The sequence below is a fragment of the Abramis brama genome (genome assembly GCF_963993115.1).
Source record: "Abramis brama genome assembly, chromosome: 17".
Taxonomy (NCBI): Eukaryota; Metazoa; Chordata; class Actinopteri; order Cypriniformes; family Leuciscidae; genus Abramis; species Abramis brama.
The window spans coordinates 22,766,229-22,789,707 of record NC_139979.1 but is presented as its reverse complement, the minus strand read 5'-3'; the positions used below and the strand labels follow the sequence as shown (position 1 = coordinate 22,789,707).

The 23,479-nt window shown below is 38.7% G+C and overlaps 2 protein-coding genes across 3 annotated transcripts; both read right to left on the bottom strand.

Annotated features, from left to right (window-relative positions):
- Nucleotides 1-28: 28 nt before the first annotated feature.
- Nucleotides 29-14,050, bottom strand: hacl1 (2-hydroxyacyl-CoA lyase 1). Of its 2 annotated transcripts, XM_084088181.1 has the most exons (18): nt 13,896-14,032; nt 12,918-13,022; nt 12,773-12,813; nt 12,614-12,694; nt 12,440-12,512; nt 12,131-12,208; nt 11,800-11,894; nt 11,536-11,648; nt 11,322-11,457; nt 11,123-11,228; nt 8,927-9,010; nt 8,184-8,285; nt 7,940-8,094; nt 6,625-6,783; nt 6,372-6,479; nt 5,679-5,865; nt 1,708-1,752; nt 29-701 (listed from the first exon to the last, which is right to left on the bottom strand). In XM_084088181.1, exons 1-17 carry the CDS (start codon nt 13,944-13,946, stop codon nt 1,720-1,722), a joined length of 1,707 nt encoding a protein of 568 aa, XP_083944307.1. In that variant the 5' UTR covers nt 13,947-14,032; the 3' UTR covers nt 29-701; nt 1,708-1,719. The 2 variants fall into 2 exon arrangements, with proteins under 2 accessions (XP_083944307.1, XP_083944306.1); XM_084088180.1 differs by having other exon boundaries at nt 29-1,752; nt 13,896-14,050.
- A 547-nt stretch (nt 14,051-14,597) lies between these two features.
- c16h2orf66 (chromosome 16 C2orf66 homolog) lies at nt 14,598-15,525 on the bottom strand. Its single transcript, XM_084089249.1, has 3 exons — nt 15,449-15,525; nt 15,265-15,367; nt 14,598-14,878 (listed from the first exon to the last, which is right to left on the bottom strand). Coding segments are annotated over exons 1-3 (258 nt in total). The 5' UTR covers nt 15,451-15,525; the 3' UTR covers nt 14,598-14,725.
- Nucleotides 15,526-23,479: the final 7,954 nt, after the last annotated feature.

Below are 23,479 nucleotides of genomic sequence, written 5' to 3'. Positions count from 1 at the left end.
GGGAGATGGAGAGAAAGACAGGCAGAGATGGCTTCTTATGAATCGCATTTTAATTTTACAACAAAATCTTTCAAAGAACATCAAATTACAATACATTCACTGTTTCTTATCACAAGCTGTTATTAGAAAAATATTTTTAAATCACTATATTTTTTATACAATAACAATGTACATAAGGCCATTTTTGTTAATGCACAATAATTAACACAATTATAAGGCTTTTATAATGTGAACATTCTCACCTTTACACATTTGGCTGTGAAAATTGTTCTTTTATATGATGTGAAACTGTTGGGAACATTGAAAATGGTGTGATCTGCCAAGGCCAAGGAGGAGAAGCTCTCTCACTCTGTGATAAAGCACCACATTAATGATACCTTATGAAAGAGCAGAAGACGAGGACAGGAAGACCTCAATTACACCGATACTGAGATCTGAGATGAGCTTGAACGGAAGCCCTCAGGAGCAGTGCACACAACACTGACCTGAGATCAGAGGTTAAAATACTCAAAATATACAGTGGGAATTAAAAGAATTAACTGAAAAAGTCAAATAAAATTATCAAACAGATAATATTAACTAGCGAAATGTCCCTTAATTTGTTATTTAGCCTTTTTTCTTTCAAATGAAAAATTCGCCTAAAAATCTGTCATTATTTACTCACCCTCATGTCATTCCAAATTTGTATGACTTTCTTTCCTCTGTGGAACAAAAAATATATATTTTGAAGAATCTTCCCACTGCTCTTTTATAGCTATAAAAAGGAATAAAATAATGCGGGCTAGATGCAAGATATGAATATTATCAGTGAATAATGACTTAAAAGTTAGCTTATTCCTCACATAAAGCTGTAGCATAACTTTAGAAGACTTGCACAAATCATATGAATCACATATGAGTTTCCCAGACATGGTCACTATAAAGTGCTGAAGGGATGACGTATTTTTTGTATGCCAACCTGGAATGTAACATCCCTCAACTAAAAGTTAATAGGATTTTTTCATTGGCTTTTGGATTATTGCAGACAATATGCTTTGTGAACAACAAAATTTATGATTCTTATGTTTCGTACATCAACATTTTGAAGCCTAAATACAATCAGCAGCAATAAAAAGCTAAATTTAGGTTTTAAATGGACTACACCACAGCCACATGACTTCAACTACACCATCACCAAGCACAAAGCTATTTAAAATCTACAAGCTGGAAAGTTGTAGAGTTAAAATATAGTTTACAAGAGCATGAGTATGGAGTGAGAGCACGAGTGAGGTATATGTTGTAGAATATAATGTGAAAATATCTTGAGCTCGTTTTAACCACAGACCTTATTTCAGACATTTTTTAAAACAAAACAAAAACATTGACTTCAGAACGATGGAACTCATTTCTTGGGTTGTAGCCTATAGAAAGAGCTGCTGGAAAATCTTCAAAAATCTAATTTAGGGTTCTACAAGAAACATAAAATCAATCAGATTTGGAACGACATGAGGTAAATGATTACAGAATTTTTCATTTTTGTGTGAACTATGTCTTTTAAGTATTTAAAGAAAGCACTGGATTCTATGGGAATTCATTTCAGTCAGAAGAGACTGAGATCATTTAAAATTATACATTTGCTTCTTTTTATAGGAAACGGTGCCACCTACAGTAAATCAATAAATTGACCAAAATGTAGTGTAAGATGCAGTGTGATCCGACATCCGATACCTCTGTCAGCTTTTAAAGATTTGACCGTGTCAGCCAGGGAAACTCCTAGGAGATAAACACAGTCTCATTATGATAGAAACATTAAAGACAACAAAAGTTTACACATGAATAAACTCCACTGAAGTCGATCCTGTTTACATATAAATGCTTTTGTAACACTAGAAAGTTTCCATTCATCGTTGGGGAAGCCCTTTGAGTGTCGGTGTGAAAGAGTTTCAGTGTTCCAGCTCGCTATGACACCCTATCCTTCAATACGTCTGAGTGTGGTTGCCAGGATACAACCAGCACAACAAAGAGGGTCACAACTTTCAATAATGGGGCCTCATAACTTTCAAGAATAGAAAGGTCAGATATGTTTACGGTGTGTGTATATGAGAGAGGGAGAGGTATATATATAAAAAAAGAGTGTGTTGATCACACCTAACGCGTTTTTCAGGTTCGAAACCGCGAGGCACACAGCACTGCCCCGATCACACAGAAAGAGCAGTGCGCTGCGTTTTTTATGAGGCAACCACCGAAACAGCTGTCCTGTCAGTCAAGTAAACGTCAAAGCAACCTTTTATTAACTTTATTACATTGTGGTAGTTGGTTCGTGAAGTCGTTAAGCTCCTGGTAACCAAGGAGCGCCACAAGTTCACCCTCCATCATCGCACTCTCCGGGCGTTCAAAGTTTTTCAACTGCAAAAACGCACGCGAGGTGCAGCAGGCGGTAATCGCGAGGCACCTGAGGCGCATAAACAGCGCGCAGAACGCTCACTGCCATAGGAAAACAAATGAAAAAGGCGCCTCTCACTGCAAAAAACGCGTAGGTGTGATCGGGGCTAGTGTTGAAATTTAAGGTTACACGTAACACTGGCCTTGTGAAGTTATGAACACTTAACAGGCATGCTGTATGTCAAAGGTCCAACGACAACACCACGCTACCCAATTGCCAATAACTTAGATTCAGGGCCCTATTTTAACGATCTGAAACGCAAGTGTCAAAGCGCAAAGCGCAAGTAACTTTGTGGGCGGGTCTTGGCGCTGTTGCTATTTTCCCAGCGGGATAAATGACTCTTGCGCCAGGCGCAAATCTAAAATGGGTTGGTCTGAAGTAGCTTCATTATTCATAGGTGTGGTTTGGGCGTAACGTGAAATAAACCAATCAGAGCGTCATCTCACATTCCCTTTAAGAGCAGACGCGCTTTGTTCTAAAGCGGATTCCTATTATAACGGCGGATTTGCCAGACGCGCGCCAGGAGCGGTTCACAGCCAAGGAGAGCAACGCTCTCGTCAGGGACGTTGGGGATGGAGAAACCCACCCAAATTAACTTCGGTTAAAAAGGCGTATGATAATTTGGGTAAATGTGTAAGCTAGATGTATGCTTTTATAATAAATTGTCTATCTATCTATCTATCTATCTATCTATCTATCTATCTATCTATCTATCTATCATAATAATGTATGATTTGCAAAAATGAAAACTGCTGCTTCTGTGTAGATGAGAGAATCAAAGTGTATGCGCGTTGTGCACACGCTACATTGATTATGGCCAAGCATGCGCCCTTAAAATAGCATATGAATAACATGCGCAACGCGCCACTGACTTTAAACTATTTTTTCCTGGTTAGTGGCGCAATTGTTTTCTAAACCTGCAAAATAGCATGAAGGAACGTTTGCGCCGGAACACGCCTCCTTTTTTGCGCTGAACCGCCCAGGGAGCGCAAGTTCATTCCCTAGTTTAGCGACGTGCTTTTGTGGAGGGAAAAGCGCGCTTTGCGCGGGTGCAAAATAGGAATGATACATGCGTCGGTGTACAAAGTCAATTGCGCTGGGTGCAAGATAGGGCCCTCAGTGTTTTTCCTGTGTAAGAATATACAACTGAGTTGTGTTTTATATAAATTGTTATACTATAGGGCTGTTAAATGCTTGAAACTGATTGGTTGACAAACGTTCTAAGCTGTGCAATTATTGTCAGGGAAACGCACGGCTAAAGTCATAGCTGGGGGGGGGGGGGGGGGGGGGGCTTGTTGGGATGTAAAAAAAATAAACTGAATTGTATTAGGTTTAGTGACATGTTACAATGTTTATATGGTACACTTTCTGGTAAGCTACGTTTTTTATTATTGCTTGAAACAAATTTCAGGATTTTAGTTCAGTTCTTGTGATTTGATTTAATATTGACTAATTTGGATAAATATTAGGTACACCAGATAGGCATTAATTTTTCTCAAGAAAAAAAAAAAACTCACCTAATGCTGTAAACATACAGAGAGCCTTATCAGCTGGTAGTATTAGATTAATACTTAACCTATTTAAGGTTAGAAATAACTCAAATTAAAGCCACACCGCGGAACTTTTGCGGGCGCTAGGGGCGCTAGACCTGTAACTTTCACGTCTAGCGCCCCTAGAGGCCACAAGCGCCGCAGCACTGTCGCAAAAGTCTGCTCCATGAGTATATCAGAGCCTATGGACACGTGATGGCCGTAAAGCGATACGTTCTCCAGGTCACATGACCTGGCCAACAACGGTCCGTCTTCTCCAAACTTACATAGGCGGTATTTCAAGAGGGCAGCCCCGCTCGGAGCATTAATAGTGTCAAACGCTGTATATTGGCCTGAGGAATCATTTAAAATAACTCGTATGCGTCAACTCTTTAGGTCACAAAGTCCGCGGTGTGGCTTTAAATATAATGCGTTTTTTATTATAATAACAACTTTATTTAATAAGTAAAAATATAATAAATATATAATATAGTACACATATTTAGCTAAATACTCTCTATAGCTCTTTTTTTTCTAGCCAACACGTGCTATATAGGCTATATTATGGTTATCAAATGGCTTTCCTGAGGGGTAAATGTTATGTGACATAATTGTTCTCCAGCTGTTTTATTGACCCTTTCCGCGGATGAAAAACACTGATTGGTCGATATTATGTATGATGAATATACATTTCAGTAAGTTGTACTGTTTCTTTTAACATTGTTCATTCGTGTTTATTTACTATTAGCTAGTAGAGATGATCGGGTCACGTGCCGCTAGGGATCTGTCGCGTCACAATTACAAACGCCAAAACGGTATTTATTGTTTGAATTTCGTAATAATATTGACAGAATCTGAGAGCTGAGATTTTTTTTATATCATAACTAACCTGCTCTGTCTAGTCTGTCGGTCTCCGTGTCCTCTTTGCTTCGCGATTTTTCTGTGCGTGAGAAAATGGATGTGTGGCGTGAGAGCGTGTGAAAAGCGTCAATCGCGTGAGTCTCACGGTGAATGCGTGAGAGTTGGCAGCTCTGCTAAAGTAGATAGCAACTTAAAAGCTACATGACATTTCTGAGTAGCAAGGTAAATAACGGCGCTGTTTTTGAAGCAGATAAACTTACAGTTTCTAATAGTAGAGATGCTACTGCCGAACACTGCTGAGACACGCACAGACTCGGGTAATTTATGCTTAATCTCGCTCTCTCTTAAACAACATCAAATTGATCTAATTATTGATAATTGCATTGTAAAGTAAGAGCATGAAAAAAAATGCAAACATTATCGTTTAATACAAGTTTTCCCCAAACCTTCAATCCTCCCAAAATAGACTTTAGTTGTAATTAATATTTTAAGCTTTGTCTAATTCTAATGCTCTATAATGTGACATGTTTGTATTGTATTCTTGCAGTTCTGTAATAAAATAAGGTGATCAGACTCTGAAGAATTGCACATTCACATTCAGTGCGGCTTGCACGCTCCCCTTTAAATCAGGAAATATTTGACTCCTTTTTTATTTGTTTCACAATACTCAATTAATGATTGTAAACTGAGGTGGGTGTCTTTGGAAGAAGTATCTGTTCTGAATTTTACAGAAATAAATCACAACAATCCCGTACTATTGGTACAGCCATTGATACAGGTTGCAGCAGAGGTTCCTCCTTTCTTAATGATATTCCAACTGATTTAACTAAAATGTAAGACTGCGTATGTGTGTGTGTGTGCAGTACCTGTTGTTTGCGGTCTGAGGCCGGGTCTATAAGTACGTTGATGAGGCTGGGCATCTCTGTGTTTTTCAGACTCTCCTGTAGTGCACTGCGGAGTTCTTCCACCGTTCGAACCAGATACCCACGACCCCTAAACGCAGTCATCACCTGCTCGTACCGTGCTTCTGGTAGCAGGGTCACTGGAGGAGCACTAAGACACACACAGGTCAGTATTATAGCCAGCGTTTGATACCAGCTGACTTCAATAGAAATGAAGCCTACTGACAGCTATCTGTAACACTAAATTAAATTCATTTTTAACAATTGACTCTATATTTATTTGTACAATTTACAGGCATCTCACAATTCAGACTTTTTTCTAGCAATTGTGAGTTTATATTTTTTTAAATATAAAAAAAAATTATATTTTTTTTCTCAGAATTGTCAAATATAGAGTCATAAAGTCTGAATTGCCAAGATATAAAGTCGCAAAACACTACATTACCATCAATTGTCAAAAATGAGAAACAAAACAAGCCATATCTTCATTTCTAATTTGTAGTTTGTTTTAACAAAACTTTTTTTGCACTGCACTGAAGTGTAGAGATTGTAAATGTATATGATATAATATAATATTTACTTTCGGTCCACGGATTTCAGTTTCAGGCACCTCTGCTTTAGAAGGAACCCAGAACTTCCCTTAGGCTCAATACTCACATGGTGGTCATGTCTCCCATCTTTTCCATCTCTTTCCATGTTTCTGGATCCACTCCACTGTAGATGCCATTGTTGTTTATTACTATGATGATGATGGGTAGTTTATACCTATTCAGAATTAAAAGTAGTTATAATGAGGCAGAGCAAATAGAACCATTATAAAAGTATGCACACCGCACAAACGTCCTGAAGGTGGAGCTCTATGTCTAAGATAAATAATGATTAGAATGATGCATCATGATGTGTAATTCACCTGCACATGGTCTCCACCTCCATGCCAGAGAAACCGAAAGCGCTGTCTCCCTCTACACACACCACTCTCTGAGCGCTCTTCTGCGTCTGCTCCAAAACTGCTGCGGCAATGGCAAAGCCTGGACCCACCCCCATAGTGCCAAACGTGCCTGCATCTAACCTGTACAAGACATTCAGATTACTGCTCTGGACAACATTACTGTAGAACTCAACATTTAATAGAGCTACCAACACTACGGTACATTCTTTAAATTTCCTTCCCAGAAAAAGGCCAAAGCAAATAAGCCCAACTTATAGGAGTCAATATGTAAATGAAATGAAAATTGTGTTATTCCTGTGATCTAAACATCACAAAAGTTGTTGTCTCATGATCAAAACATAAAAAAAGATGTTTTTTGCGATCAAAATATATATATTTTTGTATATAAACAACAAATTTTCTCATTATCTAAATATAGCAAACGTTTTATGTGTGCGTGGGATCAAAGCAGTGTTTTTCTCATGATTTAAACAACAAAAGTCGTTTGTTATGATCCAAACAAATCCGGTTCTCGTGATCTAAACATAACAAATGCTATTTTTGTGATCTAAAATAACAAAAGTTGTTTTCTTATGTTAGTTGTTATCTAAACTTTAGTTGTTTTTGTGATCTAATCAACAAATGTTCTCATTATCTAAAAATGACATTTTTTCTTAACGTAAACATAACAAATGTTGTTTTTTTGTGATCTAAACATAACAAAAGTTATTTTCTCATGATGTACACCAGGGTTCACCAATCTCGGTCCTGGAGGGCCGCTGTCCTGCAGAGTTTAGCTCCAACCCCAATTAAACACACCTGAACCAGCTAATCAAGGTCTCACTAGGCATACTAGAAACTTTCAAACAGGTGTGTTGGAGCTGGTTGGAGCTGAACTCTGCAGGACAGCGGCCCTCCAGGACCGAGATTGGTGAACCCTGATGTACACATAACACAAGTTTTCACGTAATAAGTAATCTAAAAAACAACAAAAGTGGTTTTCTTTTAACCACAACATAAAAGGTAGCTTTCTTGTGATCTCAACTTTCTCACAGTCGTCCTCCATTTCTCTCATCACACACAAACCATTTCCTATTTGAAATGTCACGTCAGAGCTAGCTTAAAATTTGCCATGGTCATGACAATCAGATAATTTTTTCTGTCCCCTGTTTATGAATGTTAACATTTTAATTCGTAAAGAATGTTCAAGTTGAACCAATCCCAGGTCTGGATCTGGACAGCTAAACAGCGAATACTGATCTAGGGATAAAAAAGGGAGAGTATCATCTTTTGTCACCTGTGTCGCGGGAGGTAATTGAGCAGCATGGTACGGCCGATGTCCATCGTGTTCGCTCCCTCGCTCACTATGATGCAGTCTTTGGGCAGGAGCTCAGAGATGTGGTGGAACGCTGTGTAGTAGTTCATGGGCAGAGTGGACTGGAGAGCAAGAGTCTGTGGGACACAGTAATGGTTCATCTAATTCTATAAATGCTAAATTCACAGTTGACATGTTTACAGAAAGCAGGCTCACACAAGCTCACCTTTGATATCTGAGCATTGGCAGTCATTTTGTCCTTCAGTGTTGCCCACCATTGTGAATCAGAAGGAAATCTCCAGGACTCTGACCTTACAGTATCCAACAGCTTTAAACCAAGTAGAAAAAGAGATTTAAGGGGCCATTTCATGGAAAACATGATTTTCCATAAGTTTTCCACCCTATTAAACTGCAAAATGAGCACTTTAACCATTTATCCATTTATACCTATCAACACCGATTCCAAATTCTGTAACAGTGGACAAACTGTTCCTCATTTCACAGGCAAAGACGTAAGCCAATAAAAACAGAAGTCATTGATGTAGAAAAGCCTTAAGGTATAGAAAAACTGCCATTTTAATAGAGAAAATAAATATTAAATGATGCATTTTTGCTAAAAACATTTGTGTAACATTATAAGTCGAACTAAAAGGAAATAAAAGCTACAAAACGTACTGTATTTCATAGGGATATTGGGAATCTATAGAACATTATACTCTTAGAAAAAATGACCATTTAAAAAGGTTCTAATATGTACCATTTAGGTACTAATATGTACACTTTTGGTACCAATATGTACCTTTGAGGTACTAATATGGTACAAAGGTGTACCTTTTGAAAGGGTACCACCTCAGTGACAGCTTTTGTACCTTTTTTTCTGAGAGTGTAGATTGTCATGATGCAGATAAGGGTGCAAAACCAAAAAACATTGCATTTATGTAAGATAACTCAGGTGATACTGTGATTTACCTGGCTGACCACAGCCCGTATGTCTCCAAGCAGAGCAGATGCGGCTCTCACATTATTACTCAACTCCTCCGCACATAGATCCACCTAAACAAATTCACAATAAACTGAAGATCATTTAGTCATTTTAAAGACTCCCTGTTGTGCAAATTAAGTTTTTAATGTTGTTTATATATTTCTATGTGGTGTTTTTAATATGCTTTAAGATGTCCGAAGCGTTTCTAAAGATGCTGGTTTCTAGAAGGCAACTGCCTGACTCTAAATAACGAACGGGAACGTGGTTTGTGTAACATTAGCAACACATTATTAGCTGTTTTATAATGTAGTCAAGCCAAAGGCTAATCATATAAATTACCGTTATGTTTCCGACGTTGTAGAGAACGGTACATAAAATGCATTACCATTCTGATACATCGCCTTGTAGACGACCCTGTATAATTTGTTCTTCCTCTTCTCATGAATCAGTTTCTGGTTCAAACATGGCTGAATTAAACCAATATTTCCACTTGCTTTTGTGTAGCGTTTACTACAGTTGACAGAATGGATCAGGGAGTTCCAGTTATACAAAATGAAGCAAGGGTGTAGAGTTACATTCAAGCTATTTTAAAGGGATTGTTCAGCCAAAAAAGTGAATTCTGTCATTAATTACTCACCATCAAGTCGTTCATCTTCGGAACACAAATTAAGATCTTTTTAATAAATTCTGAGAGCTTTCTGTCCCTCCATTGACAGCCTACACAACTACCACTTCCAAGCCCCAGAAAGGTAGTAAAGACATCATTAAAGTAATCCATGTGACTCCATTGGTTTAGCCTCAATTTCATGAAGCGATGTGAGTACTGTTTGCTAAAGAAAAACATAATTTACCACTTTATTCACAAAATATTAATCTCCAACGAACGAGAGCACCACAACGTATGCATGTTGTTTTGACGCGAAAGCAGATGTTTATGCGTGAATGGGCGTTGGAGATTAATATTGGTGGTATTAAAGGACAAATCCAGTGAAAAATTAACCTGGGGTTAATTAACACATGGTTACCGAGTCGATCGTTCCCTGCGATGCGTTTTCATGAAAATCGAATGTAAAGAGTTTTATCTTTAAAAACAGATTAGCTCATAACGCTAGTATATGGGGCACAGAGTAAGTAAAAGTAAATCGCTAGTTAATACCACTAACAAGGCTCAAAATAGCCTCACACTAACACAATGAGGGTCCCTACATGCAAACCGAAGCATTGAGAACTTTGTAAGTGTACAGACAGTTTAATAAGAAGATACTTTATAAAGACAGTACATTACGCGTTTACATGCATCATCTAGGAAAACAGTCTCGACTAATCGAGCCACGAACGCCGTGCTACGTTAGATTTCACAAACGTAATTCCTATCAACCAGCTCACTTAGCACGGCGTTCGTGACTCGACTAGTCGAGACTGTTTTCCAAGATGGCTCCTGCATGTAAACGCGTAATGTACTGTCTTTATAAAGTATCTTCTTATTAAACTGTCCGTACACTTACAAAGTTCTCAATGCTTCGGTTTGCATGTAGGGACCCTCATTATGATACCGTGTTAGTGTGAGGCTATTTTGAGCCTTGTTAGTGGTATTAACTAGCGATTTACTTTTACTTACTCTGTGCCCCATATACTAGTGTTATGAGCTAATCTGTTTTTAAAGATAAAACTCTTTACATTCGATTTTCATGAAAACGCATCGCAGGGAACGATCGACTCGGTAACCATGTGTTAATTAACCCCAGGTTCATTTTTCACTGGATTTGTCCTTTAATAAAAGTGGTAAATTATGTCTTTTTTTAGTAAACAGTACTCGCATCGCTTCATAAAATTGAGGTTAAACCACTGGAGTCGCATGGATTACTTTAATAATGTCTTAACCATCTTTCTGGGGCTTGAAAGTGGTAGTTACGTAGATTGTCAAGATAAACAAATGTCTTACGGGTTTAGAACGACATGAGGGTGAGTGATTAATGACATAATTTTCATTTTTGGGTGAACTAACCCTTTAAGGGAATTTTGACAAAATTATTTTCACAGGAAAAAAAAAACATTTAAATATGTCATTTTGATTATCAAAGACGAGTTTTAAGGGATAAAATGATTGACTGCACTGCAGGTGGACTTTAAAGTCTTTACGCTGATGTTGCAGCAACTTACTGAGTGTCCAGGTTGCAACTAACCTGAATGATCTTCACATGAGGACTGAATCTTGGTGGAAAACCAAAGTGCAGGATCCAGTTGAGTCTGGCACCCAGCAACACTACAACATCAGCCTGCAATAGAGCTCTAGAACAGAGAGAGATGGGCATCACATCACATCAGTCGGTTCCATTAAAAAGAGATTTTGTAAAGATCATTTAGACACATTCACACACATACCTGGATCTGGCTGCAGCAACACAGTTGCAGTGGTCATCCGGCAGTACTCCTTTCCCCATAGGTGTGGGAAGGAAGGGGATTCCAGTGACCTCCACCAGCTCCCTGATCTCCTTCTCCGCCCTGGCATACGCCGCACCTGCGCCAGATCACAGCTCAACACTGCATGCCTTGAAGATGCTCAAACACCTGGGTCATTCAGTTCTGTTCTGTTCACCTTTGCCCACGATGATCAGAGGCCTCTGAGCCGCTCTGAGGAGCCTGACAGCCTGCGTGATCTCCCTGCTGTCAGCCTGACTCACAGGAGGAGCAGGACAACAGGAAACAAACCTAAAGAAAAATGAAGAACATGTATACAAGCAATGCAATTGTGCATATTTCACGATGCAAAAGGAAAAACATCAATAAGTGATCATCACATCATAAACTTACAGTTAGTCCCCATTGCTATGATTAATCTTCAAGTCTACATAAAGCTCACCTGACACTGGTCCGGTCTATTTTGGCGTTCACCATGTCTCCAGCTATGTCTATGTAACAAGCTCCTGGGCGGCCATAAATGCTGCTCCTTACAGCCTAAAAAACACAAACAGAACATTGTACATTGTATATTTCGCCTACATTAGGAGCATTTAATTTCAGGAACCCATTAAATGTTTGACAAACATAGGGCAGTGCTAAAAACGCAAATTTCAAAAATGTATATAAACTTTTTTGTTATATCATATAGATGGCCTCAAAGCTGACAGGCATGGACTACAAGCCACAAAACTTGAATTCTTGATTTCATGGGGTCTTAAAACACAATTTACTTTTTCAACTACAGCTGGTATCATCTCAAGGCTGCTTGGTCGAGCAGAAAACTTGCTATACAGACGACAAGCTTCAACCTGATGAGAAACAAGAAAAAGAAAATCACAGGTTAAAGAGACACAAGAAAATAAATATGTTAAGCACATAGAAATATGAGATGAATCACTAAATATTTGAATCTACTGATTGAACATGTTTCATTTATCAGTCACCAAATGCTGTTTATTTGTTGCTTAATGTATCAAATCAGTAAAACTGATACCAGAGGCTATTTTGTACCAAAGCCAAACATTTCCTATCGACCCTACTTGAGGGAACTCCTGAAATGCTCCTGTGGTTTCTTGGTTCCTATCAGATGAGCCGCCAATGACAATGACAGGCCTGTGATTTCAAAGAAGAGAAGAAAAGTAAAAAAAAAATGGCCCATTTGAGGTCAATTCCCTTTCATTTTAAGTGAATTCAGCAGTGTGGGAGTTCGCTACCAGCAGTTCGTGTTAGCATTGGCCATTCCTCCGAGAGCATGAATCAGCCCAGGTCCAGACACCACCAGGCACACAGCTGGCCTAAGGAAAGGAAATTATATTTCAGCAAAACAGCATGAGAAAAAACAAGTAAAAAAAAATGGCCTGACATATTCATACCATCCTGTCAAATACCCGATAGCAGACGCAGCATAGCAGGCCTGTTAGGAGAGAGAAGATACATGGAAACACAGACCCAGACGGTCTTCATTGTAATGAAAGCAGGACACATTTGAAATGAAAATGGAAAGAGAGACTGTCTTACTGCTTGTTCATTGCGCATGCCCACGTACTTGATGCCCGCTGCTTGGGCGGCCATGGCCACCTCGATGATGGGCACGCCAACGATGCCAAACATGTACTCCACATTCTGCAGATGGAGTTAAATATAAGAAAAGACATACCTAATAGACATACTAATATGTTAAATACTCGTTTTAATATTAAATAAGATTATATGAACAAACAAACTAACTAACTAACCTACCTTGATTAAAATATCAAATATTAAAATAAATAAAATTTGATTTAAATAAATACATAATAAGCATATACATTTGATTAAAATATAAATAATTAATAAAAATAATTTAAAAAAAAGTAATTGACTAAAATTAAAGAAAAAATAATAATAAATCTGATTAAAATGAACTGATTTAACTAAATAAGTAAATAAATAAAACGGATTTAAAAGAATAAATGATACATCTAACACACCTCATGATATATTTTTTTTAAATTTTTTAAATTTTTAATTAATTTTTCACAGTATTAATGGGGCGTTCTATACATGAACATATATATCTGCCTTTTAATTTTTAGGATGGGGGTCCCTCGCACGAGGATAATCGTTTTTGGGGTCTGTGACGTCTAAAAGTTTGAAGCCCCTGATTCAGGCTACATATTTAGTCAAGTTGTTACAGATTTTTCTTTTTAATCTAATCATTTTTTGACCATAATGTGAAATACACACAATTTGTCATCTCCATGCCCTGTTTAGTGTTTTGGATCACACATTTATTGACAGCTCTATTGCGCATGCGCGGAACCTTTGACACACTGTCCAAGTTCAAAAGCACAGCAGGCGATTCTTTGCACGCATATTGCAATGGAAAAACAACAACTCTGCAAATAAAATACACGTTAATGACTAGGTTTTGACAAAGGGTTTGATTAGATAGCCTACTTAGATTATTTCATTTAAATATACAGGAGAAAACACATCCGGCAACACAACACAGACCTGAGATTTGAGCGCCTCAGCGATCAGCTGAGCTCCAGTAACTTCATCCATAATCAACTTCACAACAGACTCATTTCACTCATATAACGTTACAGATATCAAACTGCTCTTCTGTCCTGCTGCTCTTCTTCTGTGGTTTGTTGTGTAGTTGCAATAAAATGAAAGCGCATGTCTCCACCTACTGGATAACCCGGACGTGTCACTCTCACATTTGTGACAAAGGCTGGTCTCCTGTCTCGTTTTTATAGATCCTAGAGGATGAAGTAAGTGTGTGTGTGTGTGTGTGTGTTTTAAGAATGGTAACTCATTTAGCTTTCTTTCAAATTTTACTCATTAATATGAAATTTCAACTGAAAATCATTCCTGAGAGTATTAGAAACCTTCTAGATTGTGTTCATTACACTTAATTAAAACTTACATCTTTCAATATTCACAGTAATCCTCGATATTTATTAAAATGAATTTATAATATGATATAATTGTTGAGAATCTGCACTCCTGAACAAAATCTCATATTCCACAGTTGCTATTTTCATTTCCATTCTCATACTAATTGATCATGAAGTCTTTATTATAAACACAGTATATGACATGCTTTGCTTTTATCAACTAGTTTGTAACTTTTTAAAACATTTATAACATAAAAAATATTTAATTGATCATTTATGTAGTATATGAGAAATGAAACGTAGCGAAGATTGGTTAAGCAAGAGTTCAAATTTTACTGTGCAAAACATCATTACAGGCATAATGACTTGAACAATCCTCAAACTATCAGACCTAATGATTTACATGATAGACATTGAGAAACTAAAAATGAAATCTTCAGGCTAAACATCATAAATGTCATTGTGAAGAAAGAGGTTGTACTTGTCGTAACCAGTATTTTCCGTATTGCTGTTGACCTTCACATCTGTTTTCCTGCCCATCGCTTGAGCTTCACTCTCTCTGCCTTCAAGATACGACTGCAGGATCCGGAAAAACTGACAACATATTACAAGAACATGAATTTAAAATGCAGTAAATGTCATTTAAATATTTTTACAAGAATAAATGAAGCTAAAAAGAAAGGTCTGACTGTAATAATACTAATATTGTATCCCTTTGCAATAAAAACTAAAATAAAAATACAAATAAAAAAAATTGTTTTGCGTAAACGGAACCGGAGTGTAGCATGAATTCTGGTTGAAAAACGTCATTTTTAACTTTTGTGCCAAGTTTGAATTTTTATCACAAAACGTTTCTAAGACTTCAACGACCTTTTAAGCACATGAAAAAAATATTCCTATATAAAAAATTCACATATAACTCCCACATTTGCAGCAAGAGTCTTTGCGTGAAGGATGAAGAACAGAGCAGTTTGACTCACCAGGGTCCTGGTCTGTGGGTTGCTCAGAGACTTCCACTCTTCATGTGAGAGGTCCGACTCCACAGAGATCATCAGTAGTGTCATCAGAGCCAACACTTTCAACCTAGACGCAAAACACAACAGACAGAGACATTACAATCCCAGCATGAAACCACATCTTCAACATCTAACCAAAAGAACTCACATGTTTGCAGTGCCCGTGAGTGCAGTTTGCCGTTAGCTTGCCTCTGTTGCTCAAAAGCGCACTGACCTTGCTTTTATACACAGCCATACATGAACAGTTCGCACCTTCTGGCAAATTGGCATTTCTTTTTTACTCAAAGAATATCTGGATGGACCTTGAGTGCCATAATTGATATAATTAACTTACCTTATAGCGTCATCATGGCTCCCTTAGAGACATACAACTCAGAATAGCCTTTTATAATGATGGTATTTATGGGTTTAACCTTTAAAGGGGCATGACGAATGTAAAAGACTACCGGACATATGAATGAAATCGAAATAATGGGAAATATTTTAATGAATATGGTTGAGGACGAATGTTGACAACCAATTATTATTTTACGCTAACAACCAGTGGTCTGAAGGCTCAAAGGAAGACTTCAGTTCTGGAAGCAATTTTTGAGTTTTATATTCCACTGAGAATGATTATAAAACAGCCTGAGTGACTTCTAGTTCTTTTAGAAAAAAAAATATATAAAAAATTCTGCTGCTGTTTCGTGGATAAACAATATGTGCTGTTCTGCTTCTCTATGGGTCTTTATCTTTCCTGGACAATATTTATCACTTTTTCTGATATTAAAATTGCACAAGGTTGTCACTTGTAGTGGTGTAAGTTTTGTCCAAATATTTCTAGAGCTCATTTTTTTTCATTATTGTTGGGGGAGTTTCAATCTTGGTCAAGGTCTGTACAATTTAAAATCTTTGGTAACACTTTATTTCGGTGGTCCACTTTAGACATTCTACTTACTATAAGTACCTTTGCAACGTCAATTTATTCTACTAACCCGAACCCTAACCTGACAGTCTACAGTCTGCTAATACTCTAATTAGAGTTAGCTGACATGTTAGTGATTGTATTGACCTTTGTATTGACCTTTCAAGAACCCTTTGAAACAGTAGGAGCATTAACTCAAAGGACACTTTGTCACTTGTGGTGTTGGGTTGTTTCATTAAAATGTTTTTTTTCATATATTATATTATAATATAATATTCTATAGTAAAATTCAGCAATAAGCCCTGCGAAGCCGTTGTTTTACAGTGGATTTAGAACAGCTAAGGGGCGTTGTTAGGGGCGTTGGCGTTGCTAAAACCTCCTTAGCTGTTCTAAATCCACTGTAAAACAACGGCTTCAAGGTTGTTTTTTGGGGTTTTTTTTTTTGCTTTTATAAAACGGTTACTCCATAAAAATATTCATTTTAATATTTATTTTATTCATAAAATAAACACCAGCAACAAAAAATATAACGTAATAACACATTTATTCCTCCGCCAAGCAATGTAGTTCCAAAGAGGTTGCTAAGCAACACATGCAGCAACGCAGCAACAAAGAATCATGCCGCGTTCCAGGCAACCTGTAACCCGTGTTTTTCCAACTCGTAACTGGGAGTACATCGATCTAGTACGAGTTCACGGGTGGGAAGTCACGGGTTTGACTGCCGTTCCAGTGCACTTTCACGGGTATAAGGTTGGAAAAACACGGGTTACACAGGTTGCCTGGAAAGCGGCATCACAAACGGCAGTTGCGCAGTAATACTAATGTAATGCGGTCGGTCACGGTGTATGTTTGTTGAGTAATTTACAATGGCTTCGAACGCGGCTCAACCAATCAGATTCAAAGACTGGAACGTAATTAACCTTATTTAGTGGCGCCCACAACAGCATTGCAAATAAAAACTAACTACTCGCTAGTTTGTAACAAACTATTCGACTGCACCATTTGTTCTTAAGGCAGAACGTAGCTAGTAACGTTAGGTCATAAGCTCTCCATAAAGTAATGCATAGTCGCATAATATGCCCTCAATATTCTAATAGCAGCCTTCAATTACGTGAGCAGAAGTTGTGTTGAAATGCGGTGAATTTCAGATTATCCTTCATTCTAACGTTTGCCTTACGTAACTATTGTTAAAAATAAGTTTCATTAAATATGATACTACTCAATCGTGATCATAATTGGTATTTTTACATGCATCATATAATATTCATAAAGTGTATTTGAAATAAGGATTAATGAATAAATAAATACTGATAAAAAAAAACCTTAAGAAATTACCTTTATTATGATTTCATTTGACATGCACAACACGGACCTAACGTTAGGTCCCAGCGCAACCAGCAGCCGCCTCATACGCTGACCATTCAAATGGGAAACACACAAATTGAGGAACAGCTATGTTCATGCACAGCAGGGTAAGTGAAATTTGAAAATAAAAATCAAACAACTTATCCATAAATCTTGTGGAATAAACACAAGACATTAGCCTGACCACTTTGCAATGATAATATTCTCTCGCTTATATTTTAGCGCGCCAGGCTAACGTTACTGCTCACAAGTCGTGAGCAAACGTAGGTGTTTTGTTAATCCTGTCGACATTTGGTTGTGAATGAGGTCTCCCACGCTGCTTGATCCACGCCCGGCATTTCTCCCCTTGGGTTTTAGGTTTCGGGAAGGGAAAGAATTCCACCCACCCGTCCAAACTTTTAGGATACCGGGTATCAGATTTGCACAATCCATACGCACAACGCTTCGGCATGTTTCCTTGGCAGACTTCACGCACCTAGTTACGGTTGCTAAGCCACGATTGGCCTGTGGCGGTTTTTGGGCGTGGCTTAGTGAAGGGTCAATTGTAGTCAGTCAGGGCTACGTTTCCCAAAAGCATCTTGCACTTGAAAATATTCGTAGATCTACGAGTGCTCTGGAGTAATCGTACATCCCTAAGTGCATTAAGAAGACAGATTTATGAGGACACCTGCAGGACAACCGGCAGATTACACCTTTAACTTTATTCAAATGCAATGTGATTATAATATAAGGTTTTGATTGTACTTTATTGAACACTTTATTACTCTTTTTTTGTTGTTGGTTAAATTAATGTATAAATTAAATAATTAAAAAGGTCAGAAAACAAAACAAAAAATAGAAATAATTTCATCTAATAATTTTAATCAAAATTAAATGAACAAAATAAATAAATAAAATAAATCCTTTAAAATAACATCTTTGTTTCGCTCTATCTCCTCTAAAAGGACATTAATTTAATCTTTTTGAAAGGTATCTTTTCTTTTCTTTCTTTCTTTTTTTTTTTTTTTTTTTTGTTCAGCCATTTTGTCAGTGCCTTCGCCTGTAGGTGTTTTATATAGATTTGTCTTGATTGCTAATCCACAACAGATGACAATTATTAGGTTAAACGTTCAGAATACGATTCCATATAAGGTTATATTTCAGCACTTCGCGAATGGACAGCGACTCTTAAGTAGCACGAGCGCGTTTTTGGGAAAAGCTCGTGGAATTGCTGCGAGCGTTCGTAACCTTGCACGTAGAAAGCGCTCTTAAGAGCTAAGATACATCGTTATCGGGAAACCCGGCCTAGGTCAATTGTACAGTTCATTCAGTCTACTATTTTATTCCAACTGTTACTCCTGATCGGAGGCTTCTGTAAATATTTAGTTTACGTAGAGTAATGTTTCAAATAAGTTTAATTGTGGAATGCAAAAATATTTAGTATAGTGTGTAAGTTGTAACTTTCCATTTACATCAAAACTAGCCTAAGTTGTAACATATGCACAGGTGGTGCAAGTGGCCCCAGTTACCTTATCATTTCAGTCCAGACCATGTAATAACTCTGATATTACTGTTATTATGCTAAGTGTTCATGAGTGCCACACAACCAACTTAGTTTTTATTAACATTAAAGGTTTATTTAAAATAAAAATAAAAAGATAAAAAAATCATTTTTGTGACAACAGAATTGACTGAGGAAGAATCCATGTAAAATAGTTGTAAAATGTCCAATTCAATCACTTTGCTGAAACTTAAACTGGTTAAGATGTGGTGTATTCTAGTCACACTATACACAAGGAAGTGCTGATACAAAGGCTTTAATCAAAATGCAGGAGATAACAGAAGAATTAAAACACTAAAGACAATACAGGACAAAAACTCAAACTGACTAACTCAGACTGAGGGCTTATACACATTTACATTCACATTTATTCATTTAGCAGACGCTTTTATCCAAAGCGACTTACAAATGAAAACAATAGAAGCAGTTAAACTAACAGTAGGACAACAATATGGAAGTGCTATGACCCTTCTCAGTTTAATCTAACACAGTACATGTTAATTTATTTATTTTTTTTAAATAATAGAATAGAAGAGAAGAGAAAGTGTTAGTATAACTGGATCAAGTGCTGTCGAAAAAGATGCGTCTTCAGTCGTTTCTAGAAAGTGGCTACGGACTCCAGCAGGGAACAGTCATGGTAAAGGTCTGAGAAAGACATTTTGTGCCTCTTTGAGATGGGACCACAAGATGTCGTTCGCTTGCAGAGCGCAAGCTTCTGGATGGTACATAAGTCTGAAGTAATGAGTTTAAGTAAAAGGGAGCAGAGCCAGTGGTTGTTCTGTAGGCAAACGTCAGTGACTTGAATTTGATGCGAGCGGCAACTGGCAACCAGTGCAATTTTGTGAGGAGAGGAGTGACATGTGCTCTCTTCGGCTCGTGAAAGACCACTCAGGCTGCAGCATTCTGGATCAGTTGTAGAGGTTTGACCGTGCAAGCTGGAAGACCAGCCAGGAGAGCATTACAATAGGCTAGTCTGGATAGAACAAGCACTTGGACAAGGAGTTGTGTAGCATGCTCTGATAGGAAGGGCCTGATCCTCCTAATGTTGTACAAGGCAAATCTACATGACTGGGCAGTTCTAGCAATGTGGTCTGTAAAGTTCAATTGATCATCAATTACAACTCCAAGGTTCCTGGCTGACCTTGATGGAGTTATGGATGACGAGCCTAGCTGAATGGTGAAGTTGTAATGAAGTGTTGGCCGGGACCACAAGCAGCTCTGTCTTGGTAAGGTTTAGTTGAAGGTGGTGGTCCTTCAGCCAGAAATGTCTGTCAGGCAGGCTGAGATACGATCAGCTACCGTCGGATCGTCAGGCTGGAATGAGAGGTAGAGTTGTGTGTAGCAGTGATAGGAAAAAACATGTTTCTGAATCACAGATCCTAGTGATGTCATGTAGACGGAGAAGAGAAGTCCAAGCACTGAGCCCTGAGGCACTCCAGTAGCTAGATGTTGGGTCTTAGACACCACACCCCTCCACGACACCCTAAAGGACCTACCTGAGAAGTAAGATTTGAACCATTGGAGTGCTGTTCCCGAGATGCCCTTCATCTTTAGGATTGACAGGAGGATCTGGTGGTTAACTGTGTCAAAGGCAGCCGACAGATCCAGCAGGATGAGAACTGAGGATTTGGAAGCTGCTCTTGCCAGTCTTAGAGCTTCAATTACTGAGAGCATTGAGTGTCCACTTTTGAAACCAGACTGATTGTTGTCCAAGAGGTTGTTCTGTGTAAGGAAGGAAGAGATCTGGTTGAAAACAACTCGTTCAGGTGTTTTCAAGACGAATGGAAGAAGAGATACTGGTCTGTAATTTTCCAGATATGCTGGATTTAGAGTGGGTTTCTTAAGCAGTGGGGTTACCAGAGCCTGCTTAAATGCTGTGGGAAAGGTACCAGTGTGAAGAGAGGCATTTATGATGTGTGTGAGTGCGGACAACTGAAGATGAAATGGCTTGAAGTAGGTTAGTGGGAATAGGATCAAGCGGACAGGTTGTAGGGCGATTGGAAAGGAGGAGTTTGGAGACTTCTGCCTCTGAAAGTAGAGAGGAGGAGGGTAGAATGTGTGTGTTAGCTGGTAAATGTGTGTGTCAGTTTGTGGATTGGTAAATTGGCTGCTGATAGTGGTTGTTTTATTTATGAAGAATGTGGCAAAATCGTCAGCTGTTAGGGTTGATGGAGGAGGAGGGTTGAGAAGAGAGGAGAAGGTTTTGAAAAGCATGCGAGAGTCAGAAGAATTGTTAATTTTGTTGTGATAGTAAGTAATTTTAGCAGTAGAGATATTAGCAGAGAAGGAATAGAGGAGGGATTGATAAAGACCAAGGTCAGTAGGATCTTTCGATTTGCACCACTTCCTCTCTGCACCCCTGAGTTTAGAACGATGTTCACAGAGAGCATCAGATAACCAGGGGGCAGAGGGTGTGGCGCTGGCTGGCCTGGAGGAAAGGGGGCAGAAGTTGTCCAAGCAGGGTGTTAAAGTGGAGAAAAAAGTATTAGTTGCACTGTTAGTATCTAGTGTTGAGAGCTGATCAGGAGGAGGAAGTGTGGATGAGACCAAAGAGGATAGGTGAGAGGGTGAGAGTGAGCGTAGGTTTCGCTGAAAGGTGACCTGTGGAGGAGTGTGTGTTGTGTTCTGAGGCAGGTTGAGGTTGAGAGTGAGGAGGAAGTGATGAAGTCGCACAGGTAAAGTCTAATAGAACAAACTGTAAAGCTAACTAGGAACAAAACACAATGAAAACCAAATTAAAACAGAACATACATGTGGCACCTACATTGACCTGTTGAAGAAACAAACATAATCATGTTGGTCTAAGTGCTTCTTAGACTAAATCAAAAGACATGTCTTTCTGTCATTTTGAAATACAGTATAAAAGGAAATAGAGGACCATAGGTGCTCTCTGTAGAAACTTGGGCATAGATGCTCCCTGTGCTGTGGTGACCTTTTTTCTGCCTCCACTTTTCTCCACTGCTCCATAGTCTTCAGTGTTGCGTCTGAATACAGGGCCTTCTCAGATGCATCACTCAAGATGAAGGATGAGGTGAGGTTCCCCTTCTTAGAACTGGTATGCAAAGGTGCTCCCTGTTGGGCACAGGTGCTCCCTGTGTAGACCCAGAAGACATGGGTGCTCCCTGTTTCTTCTTCTGCCTCCACTGCTTTGTGGTCTTCAGTGTTGCATCTGAGAAGCCTGAGTGCAGGGACTGAGCCTTCTCAGATGCATCACTGAAGACCAGGGATGTCGGGCATGAAGTTCCTCTGCCTCCACTGTTTCCCACCACAGCCCTGAGGTGAGGTCCCCATACTCAGGCTCCTCAGAGATGGAGCGTGAAACCTCCATTATTGCCCACCACCACCCTGCAGCAAGGGCGACGGTGAGCTCATCTGAGAGTTCAGGAGGACTCCCCTCCATTCTCAGGAAAACCGGTGGGCATGGTTGACATACTCATATTGATTTTGGAATTGATGATGAACGATGATCTAAAGAACACAGACAGAATGCAACTGTCTTTGACTCGGCGCGATTGGGCATGATCAGTCGTAAGTTTCAAATTATAGTCATAATTGGCCTTACAGTCGTTAAGTTTGTCCCCGACGTAAGAGGCAAAAGCTAAAGATCCCATAGCTTCTGAGACGGGCGCTGCTGCAGCAGAAGCCTCAAGCTGCTTCTCTTCGGTGTTTGGTGTTTTAAGCCCCCAACGGCGCCTTCCAGGCAGCGAGGGGATGGGTAGGCTTAAGGTTGAGGGTAGGGTTAGCTGCCTCTAAGGAGCCATTGGGGGCTTAAAACACCATCGAGCCTTCTCTTCAGGGAGCCTAAAATATCCCACCCCTTGACAGGTGCCTTTGTAACGATAGAATCAATATTATTTGCTTCACTTGTCAGTGGTTATAATGTTGTGGGAACTTGTGGCTGATATATATTAATTGAAATAAACTGTCTGAACTCTACTGCACTTTGTCCAGACAGGAAAGACAAAGGCAGCACGTGTTGACCCTTCATGAACCCTTTGAAATGACGGATAATTGAATAACACAATGAAATGTAATTTAAATTATTAACTTATTTAAAAATTTGTCATAATTCAAACAATTCCCTAATATTTTGAGGTTTCTCTATGACCTGTACATGGTTTTCTTAGAGGCCATATTATGCCCTTTTACAGTTTTGTTTTTGGGGTCTACTAGAATAGGTTTTCATGCATGAATGTTCATAAAATACATTATTTTTCATTGCTGCAGCACAACTTCTACCAGTCTGTAACCATTTTTCGATCCTGTCTCTATGAAGTCCCTCATGAAAAGCGCAATGTGCTCCAATTGGTCGGCTGGACCAGTGTTGTGATTGGTCAGCCTCTTTGAGCGCGTTTCGGAAATGTCACATC